Source organism: Perca fluviatilis, chromosome 8, assembly GCF_010015445.1.
Source record: "Perca fluviatilis chromosome 8, GENO_Pfluv_1.0, whole genome shotgun sequence".
Taxonomy (NCBI): Eukaryota; Metazoa; Chordata; class Actinopteri; order Perciformes; family Percidae; genus Perca; species Perca fluviatilis.
Window position 1 is genome coordinate 35,337,089 of NC_053119.1, and position 24,159 is coordinate 35,361,247.

Here is a 24,159-nt window from a genome sequence, read left to right on the forward strand (position 1 = left end):
AATGATAAACACTCCAGAAACTGGAAACATTTCAAGATGAAAAATGTCTGACATTCCAAGACTGTGTGACAATTTTATGGAAGGAACGGACCATTACAGGGTGAATCAATGCCTTTTTTTCCTGCAAGCTTACTATTGCTATTCCTGCCTCAAATCTTTTTCTGCATTCCTGGGCTAAAATACTTTATATAAAAATGTGTTACTCTACAAACCCTCAAATTGTGTCTGCATTGGGATTGCAGTGGGCATTCTTTTGGAAGCCTACACAATGCCATTCAGCTTCTCTGACTAACATTATGTATACCACCAACTTTAATAAAGGGGAAGGATGTGCACATCCACAATTCTTTTTCAGTGCTGTACAGAGGATAGATACCAACAACAAAAAGTAAAGAATGTCTGTAACATTGAGGCTTTACATATTAAATTAGACACAAACGTTTTTTGACCAAAACATTCAAATGCACTTTTTGTCGACAAGAGGAATGATGGCTACTTACAGATAAAACATTATTTTTTGAATGATAGTTTACAAAGTCTGCAGGTTAAATGTGGACTGTGAAAATATTGAGAAGTGCATGTTTGAATCAAAGTGGTACACTGTGGCAATTCCTTACTGCTTACCAACAAACATGGCATCACACTCATGAATACAGTTATTTCCTCCGTCCACTCATGTATTTTCATCCACTGCCATTTTTATTCTTTTGGGAATTCTGGTTTGTAGTGAGTGAGCAGGCTTTAAGAAGACATAGGCTACTTTCTGTCTCAGCTTGCAGTGGCCTGTAATTGGCCTAACTAGTAAAGCCACACAAAGGGGCATACTATCAAATGCAGAGGCCCAACAGAAATGTCTAACTACAGATACTAAACAATGTCCTTGCTATTGGGGCTTGAGATTTGTGTGTTGTGACTACTATATAGGTCTACCATAAAGAAAAGGTAATTTCCTCTTGGGGGATTAATAAAGTAGCCTATATCTTCTTTTTTTATTGCTGGCTGACAGCATAGCTCATCCTCCACAGCTGAGCAGTGTTTTATGATTCGATTACTTGTGCTGTTCAACCACCCTCATTTGTTTGTCAAACTTAGCCTACTTTGCACGTTTTAACTTTAGGGTTTCTTCCACATCCCACTTTAATCCAAGTCCATATTTTCCCTCTGTCTCCTCCCACTGTATTCTCGGAGTCCCTGTTGTAGTTGTGCCGGTCGGCCACAGCTTGGCGCTGTTGCCTAACTCTCCCCCTGCTTCCCCTCTCTCTCTCCGTCAGCCCAGCCTGCCTCTCTCCTGCCTCTCTGCCTCAGCCAACCCGGGCTGTGCCGAGCTGCTCCCTGCGGGATCAGAGCGCTCCCCCGCCGGGACCCTTCTCTCACATCCCCCTGCTGGGACGCGGCTACATTTCCAGCCAAGCACTGCCTGCCTTGGCTTTATTATGTGTGTCTGCGCCGCAGCCCCGCCAGCAGAGGCAGGCAGAGGAGGAGGGAGACTGGTAGCCAGAGTCAGGACAAAGAAAAAGCAGGGAGACAGAGGCTAGCGAAGGGTTAGACTGGTAGAAATATTAGGCTGCTATTAATACCGCTGGTAGGGCATTGAGAAATATTAACAAAAAGAAAGCTTGGGTTAAAAGCAGTAGGCTATTCTCGGGGTGGAGATGCTGGGAAAGAGCGCAATGTCCATGCCACCAGACCACCACCACTGTCTAGTGTAGAATAGCGGGACGGAACACAGGAGGCTGGTCGGTTCGGTGCAGCTTTCCCGAAGGAAAAACCAAACCACAACAGACTGAAATAGTTTCGATAAACAAAAAAAAAGCCGCGAGGAGCGCGTGGGAAGAAGCCACGTTTCATTTTGAAGGCAATTTCACAGTATCCGTCGCCTCTCTTCACCTGGACCGTCACGAACCGCTGTTGCACCGCCACCTCACACTCGGACGGCGCCGCTGTCACTTTTCTTCAATTACCGCGCGGGACTCAGGTGTTTGCCGCACGCGTGGCTGGCAGCTCGCGCCCCGGTCCATAGTGCTGAAAGAAACCGGAGCGGCACGAGCGCCCGCGCTGCACAGGAGAAAGCAAAACGTGTGCGGGGTAAAAGAGAAGAAACACACAAAAAAGCGAGTCTGTGTCGGCGCCGAGCCACGTTGTAACGAAGAAGGGAATACCAACGGGAAGTTGTTCCCGTTTACGCTACAGGTTGCGCGAGCCTCCAAGCCGCTTCCACTCCCGGTGTGGGTGGTTTGTTGTCATTTTGGACTAACGGCCGTTTCCCAACCAGAGACAGAAGCTGTCGCATTGCAACAGGCGAAGCAGCAGCAGCGAATTTGTGGAGGAGGAACCGACTTCGTCCGCCTGCATGGTTAGCTGAAAACACGGAACGGAGCAAAAACAATTCGAGAATAAAAAAAATAAAGCTGTTCGAGACCAGAGATGTCGAGACGGAAACAAGCCAAACCGCGCTCTGTTAAAGGTAAGGAACAGTTTTATTTTGTAGCCTATATCTCACGTGAACGGACACTACTACTCTCCGGAGCAGGAAAAGAAGCCAACGCGACCAAAACCACGACCAAGATTTCACGTCCAACTCTGATGCTTGTTAGCTAATTCAATTTAATCCCCCCCTCCCACCCAATTGTTCCAAGCAATCTGTATGTAGTTTTACAACAGAGTTAAATCAGTGTCTCTCACAATTTAGGCTACCTTTGCAAAAATAGTGCTCACTTTTACGGTTGGTTACTAGGCCTAATTGTTTTGGTCACGATATTGTTAAAAAAGTGATGACTTTGTAAGGGTATAGTTCAATGTTGCCCTACTGTCTACTTGTCGTTTCAAATGGTCAAAATCTTTGTCAGAAATGGGCTTTCAGTTCATCTCTGTCCGCTGCTCCACTGGGCTAATTGTTTTCAATTAGCTGCCACACTGTCAGAACTTGAAAGATGAGCCTACACTGATGGTGTATCTTTTCTGACAGCGTAATTCACTTAGAGGGCCCACGTAATCTGGATTATTCCCATGTTGAGGTGTATTGAACTTGTTTGTTGTAGTAAATTTGGCTGGTTGACCCCCCAAACCAAGTCACGTAGCCCCCATGTCTTTATAGTTTCCCTTTAAACCAAAATAATGTTAAAAATTGGTTACAAATTCTAATTTTAGCCCAATGTTCCCCCCCCACACACACACACACTTTAAGGGAGGTGCAGTGTATTGCTGTACATGAATGTATTTAATCTTAGATTTTAGAATATTGCTGTAAATATTTCTCAGGTTTTCAGGCCTCCCTTCCTAATTTAAAAATAAATCCTGCGAGGTTGGGCACATATGAAGACTAACTAATTCACAGATTTATTTTATCTAAAGTTATTAAAAGTCTAAATTTAGGCTATGTGATTCAAATCCTTAACTTAAAAAAAAGCATTATTATTATTTTTTTTACTAAAGGAAGCCTCCGTTTCTCCCAATACCATAAAATAGTAATCATTGCATTGCATGGGTGAGTGGGCATCTTGCATGAGGGCATGTGGTGGCCTTGGCCTCCATGTTTCCTTTATGGGACCCAGATGGGCAACGGGACGGTCTGACCATGTGGTTGCCACCCCCCCCATTTCCTCCACCATATAGGTTTTCCCTTTCTGTGACTATCTGGATAGCAACCAGATTTCGGACAGTGGTTTAAACTGGGTTTTTAGTTTGATTAGCAGCATGATTTCTATTGGAGGATTGCAGCCTCTCCTACAGGTTGTGAAGCCAAGCCCGTTCTATCTGAGGCCAGGCAGGTTTCATTTTGTCAATAGTAGGAGAGGCATGCCACACATAAAGTACTGGAAGCCTGTGTTATTGTGGTCGCTTTGGGATACGTTTGTGGTTGTAATATCTTTCACTGTGGGCTATGTGTGCCGGAAAACTAAGAAACAAGTTGTTTTTCTGTTCAGTCCACAGAACAGGCCAACAGGGCTGTGATTGAGAGTGATGCGGTAGTTTGCAGATTCCACAGCCTCCTCAGGAATCTACTGTAAAAGCTGGTTTCAGTTTTCAGTTGATACATGCTGCCCATATTTATATTTAGCCACTAGCCTATACTAAAATTTGACTAAGCATGAAAATAATAAATGCCGTTTGTAGTTAATTACAACACTTGATGGTTTAAATGGATATTTTATTATATGAAGTGTAAATTTGAGGGGCACTAAAAGAGAATATCCAAAATTCTAACTTTGACAAGCATGATCTTACTTATTTTCTAATTTGTAAAGTATTTTGGAGAAAGGACTCTAATGTGTATATCTTCTATCTGTTTTTCACTCTTTGTGTCTGTGTGCAGAAAAAAGAAATGCATTGTTGCAGTGATTGGAGGCCATGGCTTTTACACTAAATAAGGGCATGCAATTGATTAATCCTTTACCCTTATGAATGTCAAATGATAAAATGGTTATACGAGCCTAAACCGATGTCCTAAAATTGAACAATCAAAAACAATGGATTCATAATTGTACGAAATGGAGAAAAACAACAACCAGTGAGTGTTGAAAAGCTAAAACAGTCACGATCAATCAATTATCAATCAAGTTATCGTTTCAGCATTATTTTACAGCAGTTTGTGTGAATGTACACTTGATTTCCACTTGATTAGCATGTGTAAGATGTGGTTGAATGTGGTTGTTATTGCCCCCTGCTGTAGCGTTGTTGATGCTCGGTGCAGTTTGTCAGAGAACAGATCAGCTGCCGTGGACCGGTAAATCTGTCCACTGCTGCTCCGTCGTGTGTGTGTGTGTGTGTGTGTGTGTGTGTGTGTGTGTGTGTGTGTGTGTGTGTGTGTGTGTGTGTGTGTGTGTGTGTGTGTGTGTGTGTGTGTGTGTGTGTGTGTGTGTGTGTGTGTGTGTGTGTGTGTGTGTTCATGCGTGCTTATGATTGCAACATCTACATTCTTGTATTTGCATGCATCATGGTCATGCACGCCTTGTGTGTCTCCGTGTGTGTATGAGTGTGTGTGTCACTAAGGCAGACTGGTCTCAGCAGCCTGGATAACGAGAGCTTAGCTTTAGTCAGGCAGCCAAGCGAAGCAGAGCGAAGCAAAGCTGAGGCGGACGACCACCACTTGGTGTGTGTGTGTGTGTGTGCGCAGTAAAGGTAACAGTCCTTGTAGTCTAGCTTGCATAAGCACCATGTGTTTTGTGTCTGTTTACTCATGCATCTGTGTGTGTACATGCGTGTTGCTATCTCCCCTCCACACCTTGCCCCACTGACAGCTTGGCAAGACCTGGCATTGGGGGAAGAGAGAGAGAGAGAGAGAGAGAGAGAGAGAGAGAGAGAGAGAGAGAGAGAGAGAGAGAGAGAGAGAGAGAGAGAGAGAGAGAGAGAGAGAGAGAGAGAGAGAGAGAGAGAGAGAGAGAGAGAGAGAGAGAGAAAAAAAGGGGTTGAAGGGTAAAGGGGAGAGAGAGGAGAGGTGTTTGGGGGCAGCACAGTGGCACACAGCAGGTGAGTGGGCAGGAAGGAGGGAGCGATGGGAAGCCAGAGCGAGGTGAGCATCGCCGGGGGATTATCTGTGTTTTCATGTTCTTCTGTCTTTCACCTGCTCACCCAACTCTGACTGGCTGGCTGCCTGGCTGGCTTACGGACTTACCGGCCAGCCAGGCATGCCAAAACAATAACAAAGAAGCAGAAAGTCCCACCATATCCTGCTTTAGATTTGCACTGACTCTAAGTGGCCCTGGTCTGGAAAGGATTGTTTTATTTTCCTAGAAATGAAATTCATAGCTTATGGGTGAGATGGTGATAGCCTATAGGGCAGGGTGATACGGCTGAAATTTTCTATTGTGATGTAGGTCATTTCATATCTTAAAAACCACATATATATATATATATATATATATATATATATATATATATATATAAAAAAAAAACTCTATCTCACAATATAGCATGTTTTTGGGTAATTCAATAAATAGTCAATATGAAATAACCCCACTGTAAAGTCTATTTTTCCATACTCCTATGTGAATGAAATACTTGAAGTACTGAGTATTTTCAGGGACACACACACACAAAACAGGGGGTCTGGGGGGGGGGTCCTGTGCCAGAATTTTTTTTTGATTTGAATCACATTTCCTGCATTTCTACATACATTTATAGGGTTATAGGGAAATAATTAAGTTGACCATAATGACATTATGCCAGAAAGAATAGTACTAAACTATGTGTATAAGAAAAATATGTCTTACTTTCTTTATTGCTTAAAATAGTGGCCAATCACCGAGACTTTATAAATAAAGTAATATCAAACTAATTTGAAAGTGGGGGGGATACAAACAGGATTTTCCTACACCCTAGGTCTGTTATTGTTTTAAATGTACTCAAATTTTTCTTATTTTTGTTTCCTCTTTGTGTACTCTCTAGTCTGTAAAGGCTGCGTATGCAATAATCTAGAGCTGCCATTTGGATTGTAGTTTTTATTAACATTTTTTAGCAACCTTTTAGAAAATTTAAATAAACAAATATTTTAGTGATTTGCTAAATTTACAGTATTATTGTTGATATTATTATTATTATTATTATTATTATTATTGTTATTAGATTGTGTTTTTTGATGTACCAATCTCTAGACATAACCGCAGTATTAGTTTTCATTTTACTGCTCCTCCATGTTTCACCACTGCAACTTAGTTCCTCTGATGGATTTACTTGACCAGTCTAGCCTTTACAGTGATTAGGCCTTGTTAACAGTGAGGGGACTTGACTAATTGCAGTCTGTTAATTGAACATGGACTAATGGCGTGATGATGGTCCATGAAACTAGCTGATGGGTTAGGGGAAAGGAGGGGTGCGCCCGGAGGAAGATATGAGAGAGCACAGCTTCTCTCTTATCAAAATATTATTTCAATGGATTAATCCTTTTTTCAATGTGTGTCTTTAGCGAGGCGCGGCGAGGCAGCAAAAATCTCCCTCTGTCTGCTCTTGCAGCCGTGCTATCCTATCTCTCCCTCTCTCCCTCGCAGCTCTAAGCCCCTTGAGTCTCTCATGCATTATGTAGCGATGATTATTACTTAATTACACATTAATAAATCCGCTTCATTTGCAGGACATTAAACGGGAGTTGAGCGCATATGACAGGGAGATGGAGGAGAGCTGGGGAGATTGGAGAGGGGGGGAAAGGAGGGGGCACTTACTTTCTAGCATTTATTTGGTTTGTTTAGAGTGTTGTTTGGAGTCAGTGGAGCCAAATGAGCCCTTTGACCAAAAGGGAGAGAGAGGGAGGTTTGGTTTGCTTTCGGTGCGTGTTGAGCCGAGCTCTTCTTGGCTAATGGCATCATTTCCGCTCAATCTCCTCCTTTCTCCATATCTCTCTCTCTCTCTCTCTCTCTCTCTCTCTCTCTCTCTACATCCCTTCCTAATTTCTTTGGTTCCACCACCTTCCACCAGTTTGTGTACGTTTTTGCCTACGTAAACAGATTTTCAGTTGAATTGCCAAGAACGTTTTGCCAGTATTCAGCTGACTGACGTACTGTAGCTGCTGTTTGCACTGGTCCTGTCACCTCTGACCAACCAGTCACTGGTACAGTGACATGCTCATGTGTGTTTTCACCTTTGATACTACTTCACCTCCGACCAAAACTGTGCCCATGGTTTGTCAAGTAATACATTTAATCCATTATTCTTGTACAACATTTTGTGCACACTGCTGGATGTGGTAAGTTTTTTATTTATTTTTTTGTTCTTCCATGAACAACGTTGTGAACGACAAAGAGTTTGAAGAATTTTAAATGATACCCCGTCCCACTTGTTTGTTGTTTTGGCCAAACTGTTGGCACTGTTGCTAGGGAATTAGGTGTCTCTACACTAGGACTACGACTAAAGATTATTGTCGTTACTGGCTTTCTCACCCAAACAACTTCACACTCAACACTGCGCTTCCATGGGCCCTCTGAGTAATACAACTGCCATAGTTGCGTCCCATAGCAATGCTATAGTATATATGCCATTTGCTAACTGCTAGCTATTTGGGACCAGACTATTTCCGGGAACAAACGTGTTCATTCCGAAAGTTACATCGCTGATGCTTAAAATGTTTGAGTCTGCTACAATGGAACATCTCCGGTCTCTCTTTCTTCATCTGTTCCTGAATGAACTGTAGTGAGTGATGGAAAGCGAGCTGTACCCAGCATGCCGCTCTGCAGTGTAACTGTTAATAAGGTTCCCCTATCAATACACTACACAGTGTGTAGTTAACACACCACTTACAAATATCTTTGTCTGACAGTCACAAACCGTCTAAAACCCAAAGATACGAGATAGATAAAGATAAGAAGGAAAAGCAGCAAATCTTAACGTTGGAGGAGTTAGGAATAGTTGCCATTTCTGCGCAAAAAATGACTAAAATTATTGATTATTAAAATAGCTGCAGATTCTGTTGCTCGACTCATCAAATATTAGACTAATGGTTTCAGCTGTAGTCTACACCATCTTACTGTTTAAACACTGGTTACGGCTGCATGATAATTCATGTACTGTAAGTATGTGATTTAAATGTAATAAGAGACTCTGGGATAGTAATTATTCATTGCCTGGAGTTAAAGTTATTGTCAATTAACTGCTCAAGACTTTGAAATTAACAACCGCCAACCCGCCAAATGTGGGTAAAAATTAATTGTGGTGGGAAATGTCATCAAGTTACAAGACATTTGGTGGTTGCTGAACCTAATTATGATATTCATACAAAGAGAAAACAGAACTGACCTGTGCAAAGAGAAATTCATGTGTACATGTATGAACAATGTGTATGGACATTTTTGTTCATATAAGCGCTGTGGAACCTACTTTCATCCCAATATGTGACAGCAGCATCAGTTTGGTGTGTTTAGTACAGTGCAGTTAATCTCTAATTTCTCTTCCTTTTTCTCCCTCTCCTGTCTATTTTTCTCTCTCTCTCTGCCTTTCTCTCCCCATCTGGCTTTACCATTAGAGTAATTTAATGTCACCCTTTGGCAGAGCACAGAGACATTCATAAGGCGACTGGCTCATATAAAACTCAGAGACCCTACACATGTGGCTTGGATTACTTGAAGACAACAATGTCATTTTGCAGGTACATCGTATATGTGTTACGAGGGAAGGCGCCGTAAATGCCTTTTTGCTCTTATTAACACCAAAAATTTGACAGCTTATCTCGTTTTTGTTTGTGCAGCTACAAATAATGTTAGCAATAGTGCAATCGGTTTGTGTCAACTCCTGTAAAAAAGCTTGTATTGGCTTTGCATTAAAGCCTGCTGAACCATTAAATGGCTGTCTGAGAGCTTTGTTAGAAATTCCATTGACTTCTCAGCAGGGGCGGTTTTGAGTTTTTGGTAATTGTTTTTTTAAATGGGACAAAAACAAGCTAATGCAATTGGTGATCGGTGGAGCCCAGCAGTACCATGCATTGAATGTAATTGGACTCATGTTGATCTGCACTCAATTAGAACCAAATTAGTACACAATTGAACGCCCAGAGTAGAACAGAACTAAGTAGAGTAGGTCATTTTTTATGGAAGACATTTTGACATGTCACAGTAAGGCAAGCACAGGTCTAAATAATAAACTTAACGATTTCTGAATTACATTTAGCTGCTTCGGTTTCAAGGTCCATGGAATTGTGCACGTTTGCTCACTGTCACACTGTCATGGGACACGGAGCAAAATTGAGCCATCATTACAGTTAATAGTTTGCCTGTCCTTTTCCTACTGTGACAAGTCAAAATGAGTAAAACGTACAGTCAAATTGATACTGTTCCTTGTCTTTGCTGGAAAGTATCAGACAAGAATCTCCGGTATATTAAAAGAACAACACCTGTGTAATTGGGGATGCCTGCTGTAATGGTTAATGGTCTTGGTAAGTACCATTCCTCCATCAGTGTTGACCAACAAAAATTAGGTTTTGTCTGAAATAATGGATGGGAGAAGGTCATATCGTGTGTGTGTGTGTGTGTGTGTGTGTGTGTGTGTGTGTGTGTGTGTGTGTGTGTGTGTGTGTGTGTGTGTGTGTGTGTGTGTGTGTGTGTGTGTGTGTGTGTGTGTGTGTGTGTGTGTGTGTGTGTGTGTGTGTGTGTGTGTGTGTGTGTGTGGGGGTGTGTGTGTGTGAACTCATCTGTGTGTCCAGAAAGGGTGAAGTCCCTCAGTGAGGTGTGTGTATGCCAGCGACAACTCCTTATCAGCGGCCTGCCTGGTGTAGTTGTGCATGTACGTGTGTGTGTGTGAGAGAGTGTGTAAGAACAGGGCGTCATGGGCCAGGACTGCGCCATTGTAGAAGCTTAGCTAGCCTCGTTTATCAGCTGCAAACTCACTGGACCTTAACACACACCCACCCCTCTGGAGACACACAAACACAAACACGCACAGTGTAGCTGAGCTCTGTGCAGGCCCATGCCCTCAGCTTTTAGGAAGAGAAAGATGATGCTGGTGTGACTACACACACACACACACACACACACACACACACACACACACACACACACACACACACACACACACACACACACACTTAGGCAATCCAGACCTAGCTTGCCAAGCCCGTATCCCCCCTCCACTAGATAGTGTCAGAGGACATGGGCCCTTCTAAGTTTCCTACAAGGCTGAGTGTGTAAGCATCTCTTACAGCCTTTTACTAAGATATACTGCTTGTGTCTTTGTTCCACACTGACTGTTTGTCTGCAGTGTTTGGTTAGGTCGTATGTCCTGTGTTGTCTCAGTTAAAGCTTATTGCATACCTAACTGGTGTAGCAACTAAAGAGGAATTTAGTTATCCATCAATTTGATCATTCATTTAGTCTTTCATGTAAAATATAATAATGCTAGTCATCACAAGTAACTATAGCACAGAGTAATGTCGTAACGTTGCTGATTTGGGATGAGCAGCAGTCCAAAACCACTAAAGGATTTGATCTACAGTGATATGCAACAATGGAAATCAAATCTTCTTTTCTTTTGTTAAGTCTTTGGAAATACAAGGATTCTACTGACAAGATTATGATCTGGATATGGCCAGTAGGCATCCATGTATATGATAAATGATGTGGAACTGGTATGGGAGCAGGAATAATAGCTTATTATTTTGGACATAATTACAGTCATTCCTTTCCTCATTCAGCCCCTTGTCCCCCTCTTCCCTCCTTCCCTCTCCTGCAGCCTCTTGCATTTCACCTCTCCACTCCTTCTTCCCCTCTACTTTGCCTTCTGCCTCCCTCCCTACCTCCCTCTAATAATCCCTCCCCCCTTCCTTTTCCTTCTTATTCTGTACATTAAACATTAGTGGTGGGGGCAATTAGCATTGCCCCTCTGCACACCTGGCTGTTGCATAATATATTTATTGGGCTACCCTCCCTCCCTCTTTCTGACACACGTACGCGCACATACTGCTGTTGATGAAAGGCTGACTTTTGGGAAATGGGAAATGTGTGTGTGTGTGTGTATGTGTAGGCTATGAGGACTTATAGAGCTTTATGCTCCCAGGTCTGACCCCGCATAACCTCAGTTTGAGCTTCAAGCCAGGGCAAAAGTCACTGGTCTAGTCAGGTTTTTAGACAAAATACTTGTTCTTTCTGAATTTTGTTTTTGAGTCGGGTATTAGGGCTGTACGATATGGGGAAAATATGCAATATGCGATAAGGTTGTATAATATTGCGATGACGATATCATTTGCGATTAACAGTTATCGAAGTGTACTCAGTTCTGCATTTCTGCCGCTTCAATTAATCAACACTTTGTTGAACAAATTGAACATTGAGTTGAACATAAAAATCACCATTAAAAAAGAATAAATTTAAAGTGTAGGCTAGTTTTCTACTGATACTCTCTTTCATCTAACTTAAAAAACCTCTTAAGTGTCTTTCGCGATATGTCGCAACCTTTCACGATGTTTTTTATTGTGCAAGTTGATATCGTGATAACGATTACCAAAAAATCCCTATCTGGTATCCAATTCCGTTTCTTTCCCTTTTTTTTGGCAAAGAAAGCCTCATGCATGGTCTGTGCCAATATAGCATTGGGGTTGCATGTCTACCAATTTCAATATGTACAGCTGCTTCGTCTGAATGAACAGCCATGGCCTCTTTTTTTTTTCTCCAGATTCATCCACTCAATTATTTTATGTCTGCTTGCCTTTGCCACACACACACACACACACACACACACACACACACACACACACACACACACACACACACACACACACACACACACACACACACACACACACACACACACACACACACACCATGGACCCAGACTAATGTGCATTGTCCTCAGAGTGTGAAGTCTTCAACAGAACAAGCTGCTTGTGTTGTGTTCCTTTTTTATACGACACTCTGTCGGGTCTTTGTAGTGTGCCCCACTATAGACCTACCGATGCTTCTTTTTAGTGCTTGAGTCTTTAGTTGGTTTTTCGCACTCTTTTCCATTCACCTCCCAGTCAAAAGGCAAGGGCGCCCTGCTGTGAGACATACAATGGAGCAAGAGAGAGCCGGAGAAAGTGAGAGAGCAAGAGAGCGACAGCGAGAGAGACTCCATGCTGAATAAGAAAGAATAGAAAGGGTGTGTAATGAAATGAAAATAGGAAATTGTTTATCGAGTATCATTCCTCCATACAATCTTCATATTCAGTAACGTATTCATTCATTGCAATTTAATTATCCCCCTTTTTTGTAACTTAAAATTATATTCTCTTTTAAAGTGGCAGTGTTCAGCAGATCAGTATTTTTTTTTTTCTTTTTCAGTCTACTGTGGGATAGTCTTTATTCACAACGTTCCACTTCCGAGATTGCTCCGTTGGTGACGGAAATTCCACCCAATTTCACTCATTTAGGCCGGATATCGGTTACCTTGGGCTTTCTTTGTGTTGACATTTTAAACTCCGGTTGATTTATGAGGACTATGGTTAACCTTTTCTCAGATCTCTTGGGGTAAATCCAGACAGCTAGCTAGACTATCTGTCCAATCTGAGTTTTCTGTTGCACGACTAAAACAACCTTTAAACGTACACACGTTCCACCAAAACAGGTTCTTTCCCGAGGCTTTTTTGGCGCCGAAGCACTCTGCTTACCGCTGCCCAAGGCGATTGTGATTGATTTAAAGAAATGCCAATAAACCAGAGCATGTTTTTCTCCCATCCCGGGAATGCTGTGTGGACTAGCCAGACCTTCCTCCGCAGCGCTGTGGAGGAAGGACTAAATGTCCGATGGCACTTGGTAAATATGTAAATGTGGTAATTATAAAGTAATGTTTATAGATATTTTTCAATAATTAATTAAAATGAGCTAAAATGGATTAAACTGCTAAACATTCACACTTTCTTGGATGAAATGGACTGTATTCAGTCTGCGTTGAACTGAAGTGATGTTTGTCACAGTAGTACAAGAACTGTCTGGCAGTAAGCCAATATGAGTACTCTGTCAGCATAGTAGAACCAGATGAATATGTTAAGTGAAAATGTTATTCCAGCATTCGTAAAAGTTACATGTGTTTGTTTACATCATGCTCTCTTTCCTCTGTGTATTCTCAAGACAAATCAGTTTTAACATATAGTTGCTGAAGTTAGGAGAGCAAATGTGCACTTGTTTGCAAAGCATTCTCATGAATAGGTCTGTATGATATAATACAAAAATGTATGCACACCAATTTGTATGATATCCTACAAGGCGACCGCCGGCTGGTCTTGTGATGCCGGCTACAGAGCCGCGTTACGCCAAGCAGCAGTTTCTAGCCGAGCAGCAGTTGGTAGTTGTGTTTAGCCGCTGCGGAGCTCCGTGACGCCAGCTACAGATCTCTGCCGTATCAGCGGCAGTTGGTAGTTGCGTTTAGCCGCCAATAGGTGCCTGTGATCCGGGTACAGACACCACCAGATGGCAGTTTGTTCAGGAGCCGTGGTAGTTGAGTTTAGCTGAGAGAAAAAGTGAGTGTCATGTGGCGACGACAGTTAAGTTAGGCACCAAAACAACTAGTTAAGTTTAGGAAAAAGATCGTGGTTTGGATTAAAACCGTCCCCGAACACGCGTTTCCTGGGTGGAAGTATTTTGTTTTCGCCGGGAAACAAACTCTGCTCCCCGGCTTCAAAGTCATCCAACCCGACCTCATCACTACGCGGCCCTCACCGTTCTTATACAGCAGCAGTCACTGTGGTGCATATAGCAAAACAATTTGTGATTACGAATTACAGTGCCTAACTTTTCGTAGCTATATGTACGAATGGTTCATGAGAACAGCCTCTCCAATGACAATGAAAGCAGGTTCAGAAAAGCCAGAGTGACTTTACTTGTACTATAAGGAAACAACAGCAGAGCAGGATGAGTTGGTGTATTCTCTTGTACGTCTCTAATAAAAGCTTCATGCCTGTATCAAGACAGAATGAAATAGAGAGACAGTGTTGGAGAGAAAGTGGTAGAGCAGACGGAGCATAAGAGATTGCATGGTGAAATGGGTGTGATGGTGTGTGTGTGTGTGTGTGTCTCTTGGTCAGCGCAGGACAATTTTAAAAATGCAGTACTGTCTGCCTTAGAATCATAGTTGACACAGTCTAGAGTCTAGCACACCCAGCCTCCTCTCCTCTCCTCTTCTCTTCTCTTCTCTTCTCTTCTCTTCTCTTCTCTTCTCTTCTCTCCTCTCTGTTAGTAATAGAACTTTTTGTGACCCTAAAAAAGCTGATTACTACATTGGTAAAAGTAGTTACATACATTTCTTATTTTTTTTTTTTCTTATTTTTTTGTGTTACGTGTAGGTGGCACTTTAGCTTAAATGCATGTCGCCTAAAGCTGTATCTTATAATGAACTTTGGCACTTGGGATAAGAGTCTCTATGAGCAAACATGAAGATTATTGTAGACTGCCCTGTTCTCAGTAGAGCATTTCTAGATATTGATAATTTTGCACTTGGCTACCACCTTGTCTGTGACTGAAGCACTCCTATGTTTCAATCCTTAGTTGAATGATTGATTTGTTTCTGTCATCCTTGGGACTGAAATCGGTTCCAATCAATGCTATTTAAGCACATATTAGTAAAAAACATTGAATGTTGAAGAAGGAAAACCGCATTTTGTGTTTAGGATATGATGCTTGATTATACATCCGCTCAAACAAACAAACAACCAGCCACGCTTCAAGCGCACACGCGCTGTGTATATTTTTCTTGTTACTCCCAGAAGAAGCGTGACGAGCAAGTTAATCTATCCGCCAGCGATGCGGCATGACACAAAGCTGTTTATTTCCCTTTTCCTCTCTGTGTCACTGTCTCTCTCTCTTTCTCTCTCCTCCTGTAAAGCCTAATCAAGTTTGTATCAAGCTAAATAATGCCTTAGCGTGAAATTGGTGTCTTCAGTCAAAAAGCACTCCCCAGCCTGTACTACAAGAGAAGGCAATTATGTACCCCTCCCTACCCCTCCACCCTCCAGCCCTCACTGCTCTTGTTGTTCATGTACTGTGTGTGTGTGTGTGTGTGTGTTGGGGGGGGGGGGACGGTGGTATAGCAGTTATAGTGCATGCATATTTGCAGAATTTGTCTGGGTTTTTCTTGACAACATTTGAGTCTGTGCTCAGTTTGGAGTTCAGTCTTCCAGTGGTGAACTTGGTGCCTTTTTATTGGACTTGTGTGTGAGTCCCAGTATGTAATGGTGAGTGGAGGCTGCTGGGGGAACTTCTAGTTCAGTTATTTCTGGAGCCTTCCCCAGAGTCGAGGTACTCCAGAGGAATGCTTTCCCTCTCCTCCTCCTGCCCTCTCTTCCTCTCTCTGTCCTACTCCTTATCTCTCTCCTCGCTGGCCTCCTTCACCTCTCTACTTTCACCTCACTGGTGCTGTCATCCTCACCTCTCTCTCACCTTTCCTCTCCACCTCTGACTTCCCTTTCCTTCCTACTTCTTACTCTACTCTCTTTATATTTTTTAAAATTTTTTATATTTGTTCCCCCTTTACTTCTCACTATCATTCCTTTCCTTTCCTCTCCTCTCCACGTCTCTTCTGCTATTGATTCCTCTTCCCGCCGCACTCTCTGACAGACAGAAATACAAATGTCAGATCAGAGAGGCTCTTTAATCTCAAGCTGTGTTGTTTGGCCCTGAACATCGTGTGTGTGTGTGTGTGTGTGTGTGTGTGTGTGTGTGTGTATGTGTATGTTCAGAGAGGTGAATGTGTTGTGTGTTAATAAGCAGCTCTTAGTTGTAAATGCTTATGTGTTTTTTTGCATACAGATTATTTCATGCACATATGCATGTTTTTGTGTACTGTATGTGCATGGAAGACCCACTACACAAGTAGGAATATTTCACTGAAATTTACAAAAGATAAAACAGGAAAGCTGTTAATGTTTATACCCATTTTCAGTGATTTCATTCACTTTATTTTAGGCCTTTTTATTAGAGAGAGAGAGAGAGAGAGACCGCAGGTCAGAAACGAACCCTCATTTGCAGGAGGAGACTAAAGATAAGGTGTGAGGAGCAAAATGGGCAAAGATATGAGGGGAGATGGGATGGAAGTACAGAGGGTAGAATAACAGGAAGAGAAAGTTGTGAATGGCTGAAAGTTAAATAATAGCGAAAATTATAAGGACACAATCAGATAGTAGAAACATTTTGGATCAAATAAGAGAGGGAGAGACAGAGGAAAAAGGATGAGTGAGGAAGAGTAGAAAAGAGAGGCAGCAGAAAGAAAAAGATAGAGAGGGCGATGAAGCCTGTCCGCCAGGCTTTGTGGGGTTGTTGTTCTTTCTCTCTGCCATCCATCTAAGCCCTCTGCTACCTCTGTCCCTTTACACACACTCTCACATACAAAAGCATGCACACACATACACTGACACTGTCCCAAACCCCAGACTAGCCTGGTGTTTCTGGCCAGTGGCTCAGTGCTTGCGATGTGTGTCTGCATGTGTGTGTGTTTATGTATTTTAAGGCTGTTTTGTTCAGAATGCAGGCAGGCAGAGAGAGCGGTTTTACTGCTGATAAAAGTATTTGGTTAATCAGCTTCTGTCCCTGTCCCCTGGCTAGAAGTGTGTGTGTGTGTGTGTGTGTGTGTCTGTGTGTCTGTGTGTGTGTCTGTGTGTGTGTGTGTGTGTCTGTGTAGCTGTGTGTGTGCATGCTTGACACAGGCCGTTGAAGTTAGGGGGGCTCCCGGGGGGCGGGCTGGGGATGGAGATTGGCATCAGCCCTCGGCCAGTAGCGTCACAAAGTCGTTCCTGAGGGACAGGAAGGGCGGCCAATGAGAGAGTCCCTCTGGAGCTATAAGGCGAAAGGGGGAGGTGGGTTGGAGAGGGGGAAGTAAGAGGGGGAGAGGGAGAGAGACAAAAAGGGAAGAGGGAGGAAGAAAAAGAGGGTGTCTAGGATGAGTGAGAGTGAGAGTGAGAGAGAGAGTGAGTTGGATGACAATTACCCTCTTGACTTCTGTCCAGCACTGGTTGTCAATCAGCCTGCCCCTCTGGGAAAAGAACCAGCGTATCATTGGCTACAGTGACCCACATCCCGCCTCTCTGGGACGCTTGGCCAATTCATGATTGGCCACAGTGACCCGTTCGTCAAAGAGATCTGGGAACATCAGAGCCTGGGCTGCCTTGGGAATAAATGGCCCTGATAGAGAGCGTACATGCCTGTGTTGTTTAGGAGGGGGAAAAGACAAAGGCTTTTCTTATTGAGGCTATAAGTGCTTTCATGGGACAGAAGAGGAGGAGAGACAAAGATAGAAGGGGTGCAAGTGGGAATCTGATAGAAGAGGGGAAATGAAGAGGGAGGTGTGGAGGAGAGATAGAGAAAAGGAGAGACAGAGGGACAAAGGGGTGATGAAAAAGGATGGAGGTTAGAACAAAGTATGGAAGCTGAGCAGCGGTCAGGGGAGACATACTTAGGCGATGGAGGCAGAGCGACAATAGTGAAGAAGGATGTGGGTAATGAACAACAAAAGACAGAAAAGACAAGTGAGGGAGGGATGAAGGTAAAATAGATGAGATTGTAAATACAGGAGGAAAAGATTGAGGAAGAGAAAGAAGACAGTGGAGAGATATGTGCTGTTACACTGCTTTGTAGTAGTGTGTCTGTGTGTATAATTAAAGGACAATTCCAGCGCAAAATGAACCTAGGGGTTAATAACATATTAGCTTCTAACGCTAGCCTTCGGGGCAGAGGGTAAATCGCTATTTCTACACCACTAACAAGGCTCAAAATAGCACCACACTTCAACGGTAGCATAATGAGGGTCCCTACATGGAAACCGAAGCATTGAGAACTTTGTAAGTGTACAGACAGTTTATTAAAAAGATAGATTATAAAGACAGTAGCGTTCATGTATACATGTGGGCGCCATCTTGGAAAACAGTCATGACCAGTCAAACCCTCTGCCCCGAAGGCTAGCGTTAGAAGCTAATCACCGGTTTGCACCAGCTTGTTTCACGCTAGAGACACATTCGATTAGCATGAAAACATATCCCAGAGAACGGTTGACTCGGTACACATATGTTATTAACCCCTAAGTTAATTTTGCGCTGGAATTTTCCTTTATAAGAAATGTGTATAACTCCTCTCCTCTCCACTCCACTCCTCTCCTCTCCTCTCTGTTGTGTGTGAGGCATTATCTGCCATTTTTAGTATAGTTAACCTGCTTTTCTATTATGATGAGTGCTTCATTTTAGTACAACAAATCAGGGGATTAAATCGTTCGTTGTCAAGAAAACTTCATAGAAGCAGGTCACACCCAGAATTACCCATAAACAGCCGTGTAGGTGATTGTGGAAGCAGCTCATAACGACCCATAATTACGTTTCTTGTTAGGCGACGACCTCACATGGTTATAGTAATTGTCGCGAGAGCAAACGAGGAAGTGAGTTGACAAAGTGAGAAAGAGCACTGAATTACACATAAGGAGGCGGGTTGGGGTGGTGGATGGGTCAAACAAGCACAGGAATTTCACTCAGGTTTGTGTCCCATGTGAAAATTTAAAAGTCAACTATCCCTTTTTATTATTTTTATTATTAACAGAGTTTTACGACCATATTCCGTGATGTCATGTTACATCCTCACGTGACTCATATAAAGCAAATCCCTGATATTTTCCTAACAATAACTACTTTTGTTGCCTAAACTTAACTAGTTCTGTTTCACAACGTTAACTACGTGTTTAAACTGCGCCCGTCACTTGTTACGGCTACGTTTAAAACGGCCACCATGTGGGCTGTAGATAGAATGGTCATACATATCGTTTTGGGAATGATTGGCAATCGACCTGTTCTGTCATTTATGTATAAGGGTTTGTTGCAGAATTAACATGCGTTTTAGGGGATTATATTTGGTGTAGTCTGGATCAACGGAAGTACATTTCCAGGATAATTGTCTACTGTGTCCCTCCACTTACGCTCTCTTCGAGCTAGCAAGCTACACACTGAAGATGGCAGGTTTTGAAGAAAATGTGGATCGTGCAACAAGGCAACAAGGCAGGCCTGCTTGGTTCTGTCGGGGAATGATTGTAAAGATTTACAAAGAATATGTTTACGGCATTTACTCTCTAACTGGGACGTCTTGGGACCGATTAGTGGGGATTTCTGTAGGGCTGCAGCTATCGATTATTTTAGCAATCGAGTATTCTACCATTGATTAATCGAGTAATCGGATAACTAATACTTTTGTTTTATTAAAGGGCAATAATATACTATATAATATACTAATAGTTTGGTTTAAATTTCGGAAAAGCAACATTTTTATTGCCTACGTTGCTTACAATATCATCTCTTCAAAAACTAAACATATTAAGTGCATTTAAGTGCCATATTACATTGTTTTTAAAGAAAACATTTTCTGAAATGCAACAACCTCAAACTAAGGCATACATTAAACATACATAAACATTACCTTAAGTTGTGCAACTTAACTTTCAGAACTACAAGTTTCAACCTGAGACTGATCTGTATATAGGCCTATGTAAATATTAATTATACTCAACCTATTTTCATTTATATATTTGATTACAGTGCTACACAGCTCTGTTATACTTATGCTAGTAGATCGTTGATCAGCTGTTTCTCTGTGAAGAGACAGAGTGAGAGAAAATGGTGCGCAACGATCAGCTGTTTTTCCGAAGGGATAGTCAACAAGTCGGCTGTTTAGATCAAATTGTGGTCACCACTACGTATTTTCTTGTCTTTGATTTTTGAGGTGTTGTGTTTGGTGTAGTTTGGACGACTCTTGTTGGGTCCGCATGGTGGAATGGATGATTAATCCATTAATCCACTCCGTTTTCTGTTGAGATGCTGAAGCACTGACGTCGTGCTATTATTGTGGTAAGCTAGTTTGATTTTGCAGTAAACACAATGTACAGAGTCTTCGTTTTAATTACGTTTGAACTGATTCCAAACTTTGGACACTTACTGTCCTTTTCTCCAGCCTGTCTCTTCTCTTAGCCCCTTCATTTTGTAATCTGCCGTTTCAGTCTTTATGGTAATGGCATGTGTCACTAGCAGTGGCGCCGGGTGTGCGACCGTAATAATCATCCGTGCGGAAACACTTTGAGCGATACAACGTTGGTTACATTAATTAAACGAAGCTTCGAGGCAAATAATTTTGCATCGAGGATTTTTAGTAATCAAATTATTTGAGTTACTCGAGGAATCGTTTCAGCCCTAGATTGCTGTGGACGAAGTACACACGGCGATACACTGGGCAAATTACATAACCATGTGTCCAGCTAATTTAAATAGCTAACGTTACTGTATTTTGTGAACAGTTAAAAAAAAATTATATTATCTGTGGCGTTTTCTTTTGTGGTGTGCAAATGTTCCAACAAAAGAAGTTCCTTCCCGAGACTATTTTGCAGATCCACCGCCGCTGCAAACGGAGCTTAGCAAGGCGATCTCCACAGCGCTGTGGAGATAGGTCTGGCAATGCAAGACTATATTGGGTATGACTGTGGATAGATCAAAAATGTGTAAATAATATCACCCATTAAGTACTCTTCACATTACTGCAATGTTTCAAGACACTCAGGCAGTCAAATTTGTAGTCAGACTTTTGTAAACTTCTTTTCCTGAGGATGCCTGCCACTTACACTTAAAGTGAGTAAATTGTATGAACTTTGAATAGCTTACCAGTTACTTAACAGTGGGTCTGTTCTTCTAGATTCAGGTGCTGTGTCAGAAAATGTAATTAATTACCCTCAGTCTTAAACCCATGTGTAAATATTTTCAGTGCATTGCTAAAATTAGAGACTACAGATGGAACTTGCATATTATTCCTGGGCTGTATGATGGATACCGGTGTTCAATCACCTGAAAGAGAAGGACCTCATACATTCTACAAGCAGTTGTGGATGACTCAGCCACGAATCTAAGCCAGTACAGACTCTTCCTTAATCACACTATGAAGTTATATTGTAATGGGTTTGCCTTTCTGCTTGCAAGAGGTGGTCTGAGCAGTGCAGTTTAATAAAAGCACCAATATTGCACTATGCCACTATTGTCCATTATTATGATTAAAACGTTGTCCCCAGGAGATCCAGTTTTGTATCAAATATACTGAGATCTGCACGGTCCTATCATCTGCTGGTGTTCACCCAGCGACAGGTCTCCACTGCTCAATCTACTTCAGATTAGAAAAATATTCTAAAATATATATGTATCATTTTACACATTTTTCTGCTTTTAGGTCTGAGATCTAATTTCCAATTCCTGTATATTTTTTAGCAGGAGCCTTGCGACTCTGATATTAGGAAATTCTGCATTGCAGATTGTCATATTGGGACCTATTTTGGTGTTTGTGTGGTTTGCTGCTGTGGACACCCTGGTATAATTATGCCTGTCTAATGATCTGTCTCAATGCAGACATGTTTTGTTCTTTTGTGTTGCAGTTTGACGTGTGCTTATGTTATGTGTGTGTTTGCATCTGACTGTTTATTGGGACTGTGTTTTCTGCAGGTGTGGTTGACAGGGTTTTTTGTATGTTGCCGGTGTGTGTGTGTGTGTGTGTGTGTGTGTGTGTGTGTGTGTGTGTGTGTGTGTGTGTGTGTGTGTGTGTGTGTGTGTGTGTGTGTGTGTGTGTGTGTGTGTGTGTGTGTGTGTGTTTCCACAGAATGGATAATGTGGTGCTCTTGTATGCTGCTGTTTTCATGCTCCCAGCTTCAGTTGCTCTCCCGGATTTCTTAAAACACACACCTAAATAAAATATCTTAAGCCAAGAGCCATTAAAACACTATCATGTCTACATCTATAGCAGTGGTTCCCAACCTTTTTTCCTTGGCGCCCCCCCCTACTTATGTCTAAGAAAAGCTGAGCCGCCCCCCTAAGGGGTGCCTGGACCCCAGGTTGGGAACCACTGATCTATAGCATGGTTCCACCTAAAAATAATGTGAAAAGCAAAACCGCACGTTTGACATTCCTGCCATCTGCAGACCTCGGACGTCGATGTGGAAGTTACCCATTCTGCCAAATAATTACAAATCGGCTGATGTTTATATTCATGCTGTGAGACCGCATTTGTGAGAGATACTTCAAAATCTTATCGAGTAACACAGACTGAAAGTACACCCCCCTTCAAAGTCCAGGGAAATCATTTCTTTACTGTTCTCATTAAACTACATATGGTGAAACACACATCTGAAACACACATCTAAAACACACATTTGATAGACTAGACTAAGGTGTCTCAGGGGTTAACAAAAGCCACAGCTCAAGCAAGTCTTAATTGTGTGTGTGTGTACACATGTGTAAAGATGCTTCAAAGATTCCCAGTAGCATCTTGTTTGCTTTGTATCACACACACTCACACATATACTGTAGGCTATCATGCTATGGGGTTTGGGTTTGTGCAGAATTTGTACAGTGATGTTGTTGAGGCAGATTGAGGCCTACAGGTACGCTACTTCTGCGTGTTTGTGTGTATGTTTTTGTGTATATGTGACCATGGCATGTTACATAGGCCTGGGTGATATCACCCGAAACTAGGCTCACTCTTATAGGGCTGGGTACCGAATTTGATGTTTTTAATGCACTGACACACACTTGTGATTAGGCCACACTAATATTATTAGTGTCATAATATTTGTAGAGTCAAATTTCAATGATGTCTGCATAGGATTGTTTCTGACAATCTTTTTTTATTTAAAAGTCCAAATCTATTGAAAAAAGATAGATGTAATCATTTCTATTCATGTTTTTATCTAACGGAATATTCTGCTATCCCGCTTCCCACACACAAAAGGAGGCTCACACTCGTATTAACGAGGCAGTCTAGCGGTATTTTAACAGCACCATAAATTAGAGCTGTAATAATTCTGTAATAATAATTCCAAATTTTGCTGTCCAATTAGTCTCAGAAATAATTGCGATTATCAATATAATTATTTCTTTCAGTCAAATTTAAAAATATGTATTTATTGATTAGTTTTCGAAACAATTTAAAGATTAGAATGAATTCCAGGATACATCTTTAGTTATATCACTGTTATGTGATACAGATGCAATATCACAGGTTCAAAGCCTGTGAAGTAAGTTATTATAAAAAAAATTGTAATTGTATCCCCCCCCCCTTGTCATTTTTGTTACTATGAACATGTATAGGTTCAACTGCCAACAACTAACAATTGAAATAATTAATAAAATATACTGTATAGTCCCACCAATAATCACCAATTACAATTTGGCATATCTAAACAAAATCAACAATTATCATTGATTTAATATACGCGTTAAGAAATTAGCTAATGTTAGCAATTACGTAATTGCGGTTAAACAAGGACACCGCGATTATGTAAAAAAGAATTGACAATTAGACAATTATGTAATAATTGTTACAGGCCTACCATAAATTGCATTTATATAACCACAATAACAAAAAATCTATTTCGGCTCTAACGCACTTCTAGTACTTCTTCAGTCATTACAAAAAAGATCGTATTGATTTAATAAAAAAAAGGAGGATTTTTATCCGATGATGTCATAAAATATGAAGCCTTACATTTTCGAAACTTCATTCTAAAAACCTCAATAGAATCCTTCTCAGATGTAACTGAGAGTGGATCTGGGGAACGTTCATTCACAGTTCATTTCCAAAGGGGTGTCACCAACGGACGCCGCTTAAATGCCTCTGGCCGCAATTGGATAGTCCTTCAACCAATCAGACCAACGATCCGGGTGACGTAGCAGCGACAGCGGCATCAACGGGTTGCTGCGCTTCGGTGGCCGTCATGTTGAAT

At 41.9% G+C, this 24,159-nt stretch overlaps 1 protein-coding gene across 4 annotated transcripts in view; it reads left to right on the forward strand.

Annotated features, from left to right (window-relative positions):
- Positions 1-1,803: 1,803 nt before the first annotated feature.
- Positions 1,804-24,159, forward strand: part of znf423 (zinc finger protein 423) — a 168,393-nt gene continuing 146,037 nt past the window's right edge. For all 4 annotated transcript variants that reach the window (XM_039808980.1, XM_039808982.1, XM_039808983.1 and 1 more), the window contains exon 1: positions 1,804-2,464. In XM_039808980.1, the coding sequence (XP_039664914.1) occupies positions 2,425-2,464 (40 nt within the window). In that variant the 5' untranslated portion in view covers positions 1,804-2,424. The remainder of the gene's footprint in view (positions 2,465-24,159) is intronic.